Source organism: Misgurnus anguillicaudatus, chromosome 19 (assembly GCF_027580225.2).
Source record: "Misgurnus anguillicaudatus chromosome 19, ASM2758022v2, whole genome shotgun sequence".
Taxonomy (NCBI): Eukaryota; Metazoa; Chordata; class Actinopteri; order Cypriniformes; family Cobitidae; genus Misgurnus; species Misgurnus anguillicaudatus.
In genome coordinates this window covers 10,295,722-10,302,591 of record NC_073355.2, presented here as the reverse complement: position 1 = coordinate 10,302,591, position 6,870 = coordinate 10,295,722, and the positions used below count along the sequence as shown (strand labels likewise).

At 36.3% G+C, this 6,870-nt stretch overlaps 1 protein-coding gene across 1 annotated transcript; it reads right to left on the bottom strand.

The window, feature by feature from the left end:
• Positions 1-333: 333 nt before the first annotated feature.
• LOC141350995 (general transcription factor II-I repeat domain-containing protein 2B-like) lies at positions 334-2,788 on the bottom strand. Its single transcript, XM_073856914.1, has one exon. It carries the CDS (start codon positions 2,596-2,598, stop codon positions 691-693), a length of 1,908 nt encoding a protein of 635 aa, XP_073713015.1. The 5' UTR covers positions 2,599-2,788; the 3' UTR covers positions 334-690.
• Positions 2,789-6,870: the final 4,082 nt, after the last annotated feature.

Sequence of the window (6,870 nt, the reverse complement as noted above, 5' to 3'; positions counted from 1 at the left end):
GGTGATAAATTCAACAAGAATTCTTATGGATTACGAGAAAAAGTTTAAGGTCAATTTATCTGGATAATATTTAGGTCTTTTGGGAAATTCTGAGTTTAAAAATACATCTGGTAGGCCACAATTTGGAAATTTGTGTCAATGGACGTAAATAACAAAACACTAAAAATAAAAAAGGAAGGATAGATATTTCAGAATGGTACAGTAAAAATTCTAAATGGTACAGTAAGATTACAATCAAGAAAATATAAGCCTTATGGAATTATAGACTTAAGGAAATTAAATAGGAAATGTTTTATAACAAGAATTTTGAATGAATCAACTAAGAAACCTCTAAATCAGGGGTCTCAAACTCAAATTGGTGGGGGGCCATTTCTGTGATTCAAACCTAACAAGAGGGCCACTTCAACATTCAAGCACAAGAACGCCAAATATTTCTGGAAATGTACTTTACTTGCTAAAAAATAAACTCCATTATACAAACATTTTGTCATATATTTTTGTCAAAAAAATGTAAACAGCAGTGTCCATACTGTTATATATATATTATTATTATATATATATATATATATTAGTTTTTAACAGTCAGCACCAAACCTTTTCCCTTTATTTTAACTTAATTAACTTAACAAAACCTTGCACTGAACTAACAACATTGCACTTAATGAACACTGTTTTGTACAAAACACAATTCTATTTCTTGCAAGACACCTGGCAGCGTTTCTGCTCACACAACTGAGCTACGTTTGCTGTGATGGAGGTCACAGTAGAAACCCTGAGAACAGCTTCAAGATGGGCATCACTAAGCCTGGACCTGTACTTGCATTTATTAAAGTTCATAGTTGAGAAAAGTTTCTCACACAGATATGTGCTTCCGAAAAGGCACATTACCCGACTGAACACTTTGGACAGCTCTGGAAAGCATGGAGGCAGTTCTTTTAAAAACTGTCCAGTTTTGTTTGCTTTTCCTTGTGCCTCTCTGAATTTAGTTTTTAGATCACTGTTGCATTGCAAGTCAATAAGTTCCATTTGCAGAACACTTGGGGCACTCTCTACATCTGCTGAAAAGGGGTCTGCAAACAGCTGAAAAGTGTCACAGTGTGCCCTGAAGTCAGCAAAACGCTGATCAAATTCCTGGAGTAGGTTTTCAATAGAGGATGAATATGTTTCACTATTAAATGCTATGCCCTCCTCCACAGGGAATTTGCATGTTGGAAAATGACTGAGGTTTTTGGCAGTAAGCTGAGTTTTCCACAGTCTCAGTTTTGTGGAGAAGGCTTTCACACTTTCATATGCTGCTGTGATAAGCTGATCAGGGCCCTGGAGCTTTAGGTTGAGGATGTTCAGCTCCTGTGTTATGTCAATTAAGAATGCAAGGTCCATGACCCATTTAGGATCATCAAATTCAGGAATATCCATTCTGCCATCTTCCATGAATCTCTTCACCTCTGCTCTTAATTCAAAAAATCTCTTCAGAACATTCCCCCTGCTGAGCCAGCGCACTTCAGTAAAATATAGTACATCACTATATGTTGACTCAATTTCTTCTAAAAATGCCTGAAATTGACGGTGCTGTAAACTCCTCGACCTGATGTAATTAATACATTTCAAGACAACAGACATAACATGTTCATATTTCAAGCATTTGCTACACAGTGCATGTTGGTGTATAATGCAGTGCAGAACAACTGCTGGGTCTGCATTTTCTTCTTCTAACTCTCGTTGTACCAGTGCAACCAGTCCGTTTTTTCTGCCTGTCATAGAGGGGGCGCCATTAGGGGTAATGCCTACAAGTCTGTTCCAAGGCAAACCACTGCGCTCAATCACGCTACACAGCTGCTGACATATGTCTTTGGCTGTGGTACGGCCGTGCATAGGACACAAACTCAGCAACTCCTCCGTCACTTCAAATTGATCATTAATACCCCTTATGAAAATGGCTAGCTGAGCACTGTCAGTTATGTCTGTGCTTTCGTCTAGTGCCACAGAGTATGCAGTGAAGACTCTAGCTTTGTCACATAACTGATTGTAAATGTCACTCGATAACTCGCTAATCCGCTCTCCCACCGTGTTTGCAGATAGAGCGAGATTGTTGAACATGCTTTTCTTTTCTGGACAGAGAATATCAGCGACTTTAAGCATACAGTCCTTCAAAAAATGCCCTTCAGTGAATGGCTTTCCCGCTTTAGCAATCAACTGACTCACCACATAACTTGCTTCAACTGCAGCATCAGCATCCTTTTTAGCTTTATGAAAAATGCTTTGCTGTGATGTTAGCTCTCTCTGCAACAGCGTGACTCGGTGTTTTCTCTCATCGTCATGAAACTTGTCATACTGTTCCCCATGCTTTGTCGAGTAATGACGCTTGAGATTATATTCCTTTATAGCCGCAACTTTTTCTTTGCATATCAGACAGGTAGGATTTCCATTAAACTCCACGAAAAAGTAACGCAATGTCCATCTTTCTTGAAACTGTCTGTGTTCATCATCCACTTTTCTTTTCTGTTTGGAAAGAGACATCTTTTCGTCCGCGCTACGCAGTAACTTACGCAGACGAAATAGTAGGAAAGCACCAACAGCGCTTGTCACATTTCCCAGCATGCAACACACGCACGCATACTGTGTTTACGTTTTTTACATTTTTAACAGAAACATATTTTTCTTTAAATTGAATATGAATCTTAAGTTTTGGTATTTGACAACAAAAAATAATTATTATAAAAATGATTTTGCGGGCCGGATTGCGTTTTATTTTTTACGTTGGCCGCGGGCCGGATGGAAGGGGAGGGCGGGCCGCAAATGGCCCGCGGGCCAGGAGTTTGAGACCACTGCTCTAAATCTATTGTGAAGACATAAGTATAACTTAAGGTGTAAAAGGGAGAAAAGAAATGCTATTAGAAGAATATTATAATCAAATCAGAGCAACATATACAATGAAGATATTTGAAGATCAAATAATATCGATTGGGAATTATTCTGGATTGGTAGAAAAAGAAAATATTTGACCTCATTGGGAGGGAGAGAAAAAGTACTTAAATATGAGGGAGACAGGAAATCACTACAAAAGAAGGGTATTTAGAATCTTTATAAAAGGATGACCAAAACAATTAATAATAAATTATATCTAGATTCTGTTGATCAACCAAATGGATACCAAATTAGATTAAGGCATGGGTTTAAGCTAAATAAGGAATTTAATAAAGTTTTGTCAGAATAAGAATACAGAACAAATAAATTATGTACAGTACTACAATCAAAAAGTAGATTATTAAGTTTACAAATAAGGCATTAATTAACTTAGGATAACAACTAGATGCAGCCATTAAAAATACATGATAACATATACTGAATCAATTTTAATTAGAGGTTAGTGGGTAAATGAGGCATTGGTGTCTGGTTAGAGAACCAAATGAAAGTTAAAATATGATGGAAAAATTTACTTGAAATCAACAAGAATGTTATCAGGAATTACGTTACAAGACAGTAATGAATTTACAAATAGTAAACGAGAATTCAAGCACCTCCGATAAGGATGGAAAAAATTAATTTAAATTGTGATCAAGAATTATTATGGATGATTTACTTAGTTATATTATGGGTTATTTCCATTTACTAGTTTTATTTGAATTAATTACATTTATGCGTGTAATATGCAATCTTTAATTAGTTTATTATTGGTTATTTACATTTAATTGTTTTATTTGGAGTAATTTACTTTCATTTGTGTTGCAATCTTTACTTAGTATATTAGTGGCTCACATTTTCTTATGTTATTTGAATTAATCTACATTTATTTGTGTTTATTATGCCATCTTTACCTAGTTTTATTATTGGTTATTGCTCTTTACTTTGTTTATTTGAATGAACTTACATTTATACTTGTTTATTATAATTAATTTTTACTTTTTATGCTTCAATTCAGTATCAATTAGTTATATTTACTTGTTTTGAATTTGAACACTGAATCTATAACATTTAATATTTCTTTTGTGTTTATTATGCATACTTTACTTTTGTTTTTATTATTTTTTACTTGGATTCATTAATGTTGACTTTACATTTACGATGCTTTATCATATACTCTACATAGCTAAAATGATAACTGTAAGCGTAGAACCAATTGCGCACAAACTGTTTAGGGCTTAAGTACTTTTACTTTTACATTCAAGTCAAAATGAGAATGGAAAGATGTTTGTCTTAATGTCCATAGTTCGAAGTGCTGTGGCATAATTGGGTAATTGGTAATGTATAGTGGCTTTCTTTAGCCACAAGTAATAAGAAGACACTGAATTATGAAACAGCACTCCGGATTAAAATAAACAGGAAAGGTGAGGCTAAATTAAGCCTCAGAGCGGGGATTATGAAGAAGTTTATTTTAATCTTTAAATGTGCAGCATGAGTTTATTTTAATCCAAATATGTGCATTATGAGTTTACTAATATAATCCAACTATGCAGTAGTCTAAAGAACCAGCTGGACCATCTGGACCAGCTGGGTGTATTCAGGTTTCAAGGTAGTTTAAAGAGCCATCTGGACAGGCAGGCACAAAGGGTTTTAGTATTAGCAAACAGCCAAGGGTCAAATAGGTCATGGGACCAAGACACTGGTCTGAGGAATGTCATGTGGGTCTTGCCTGAACAGAAACATATTGTTTTAACTATGAGGGGAGGGAACAAAGACCATATTTACCAAGCCCGTGCTCACGGACTTCAGACTGATTTGGAGAATGTCCCCAGAACTTCACTCGGGTTCTGGGGAGATTCATCAGGCAGGCTCGGCTTCTTATTTTGTCCGGAAAATAAAAGTCTATCTCTTGAAATCAGAACCTAAGACTGAAGATTGTTTTATTTGAGGAAAAGGAAAACCACAACATTATTAGCATACAGCGATTGGACAAAACTCAGGGTGTATTCACACTTGGTCTCTTTTAGCCCTAAAGGAAACTAAGAACACTGACTCATATATGAACACCTCAAGCAAACTGCGATCCATTTGAAGTGAACCAAACTTGTTTTTTGTCTTTGTAATTTAAGGTTGCAAATGCAGTCGACAGACAATTTATCCATATGATAAAATATTGGAAAGACGGATGAATGAGGTAAGATGTAGAACCATATTTTTCATTTGGCTGTCTAATTATCTCATCATTCAATCCAAATGTGACAAAACAGTAACACTGAGCAGTAGTTATCAAACTTTTTCAACAAGTGCTACCCCTTATGAAAAAGAAGTATACTTCAAGTTAATTTTATGAAGTATACTTAACTAATGAAAACAATGTAAAAAAAACTATGTAAAACAATGTAAAAAATGTATTTAATAGGCTACTCGATCAAAACCGTTTGGAGTATGAAGTAAGAAACCGTTGAAGTATACTTTAAATACTTAATTATACTTTTAAGCTTATCTCGATCGAAAGATAGAGTACAAGTTAAGGCCAAATATAATTAGACTTTTCTGTCAGTTTAAGTCAAGTACACTTAAGTGTAATAAATTGTATTTTTAAGAAATACATAAAGTATATTTTTGAGAATTTTAAAATTTAGACAAATAGTATATTTTCTTATTTGTTTTTTTATTTATTAAGTATAACTTATTTTTCATAAGGGCCATATTGTAAATACTAAACAAAACAACAGTGCAAATGGAATGCGACAACTAGGGATGCACCGAATCCAGATTTTTTAGGTTCGGCCGAATCCCGAATCCACCGTTTAAGATTCGGCCGAAACCGAATACCGAATCCTACTCGCATCCTTATTCCAACACAGTAAAACACATTAATGAAGTAAAAAACGTCCACAGCAGTGTATTTTTCATTTTATTTAATTTAACTGTACATTATGCCAGGATGACAAGTTGGAAAAACTATTTTGACAATTACCATAAGCCTATGCATAATGAAAGCGATGCGTTGCGACACGCTCGTTTTTCCAATAAGCAAGCAGCTCCGCGCTGAAAACTATATTTAACTTTGAGTGAAAAGCTCCGCTCGTCAATGTCAGTCTTCACACGGCCGTCCAATTACAGTGGAGGAGGGGCGGGACATTACCACAGCAACCAACCGGCCCACAGCTGAAGCATCACAGCTACCAAGCGCTCGGCTGAAAAACAGCTGGCATTTGGGGTCCTCAAGGCGTTTTCAGCGGGGTTTAAAAGTTTTGGTGTGTCCAGCTGACCGAAAGAAAAAGCTCATCTCCACGTCAGCACCCGATGTGCGTAATCAACGGCTGCGTGACGTTGACCAGCGTAGCGCAAGCCTAGGGTTCGGTGGAAAAAAAATCTAGGATTCGGCCGAACCCGAACCCCGCCAAAAAGCCCAGTATTCGGCCGAATCCGAAACCGAATCCTGGATTCGGTGCATCCCTAGCGACAACAGATTATTATTTTTATTGAGCTTACAAAAAATACATAAGTATTGTGTGTGTGTGTGTGTGTGTGTGTGTGTGTGTGTTTCTGCAGGGGAAGGCAGCAGAGGTCAAAGTACGCTACCTTGTTCTTCCTGGTAAGTGATGGCTGATGTAATTTAATCCATGGCTACACAGAGTTTTAGGGGTGGTTTCCCGGAGAGGGATCAGACTAGTCCTAGACTAAACTATATGTACTGCACTGACATATCTTTAAATACATCAGTGCCTTTTCTTTTGCCTCAGAATTCACAAAAAGTAATGTTTTTGTAAGGCATGTATGTTAAAACTAGTTATATTTCCTAAGGTCTAGTCCTGGCACAAGATTATCCCTGTCCGAGAAACCACCCTATAGTGTTTTTAAAACCGGGGCCTCATTTATAAAATGCTGCATAAAACCATACTACATTTGATTTTCTGATCATTTATCAAAAATGCGTACCTGTGATTCAAATCTATAAATCAC

Excerpts from the sequence above, each read along its gene's own strand:
- LOC141350995 (XM_073856914.1), bottom strand. The coding sequence starts at position 2,598 with ATGCTGGGAAATGTGACAAGCGCTGTTGGTGCTTTCCTACTATTTCGT.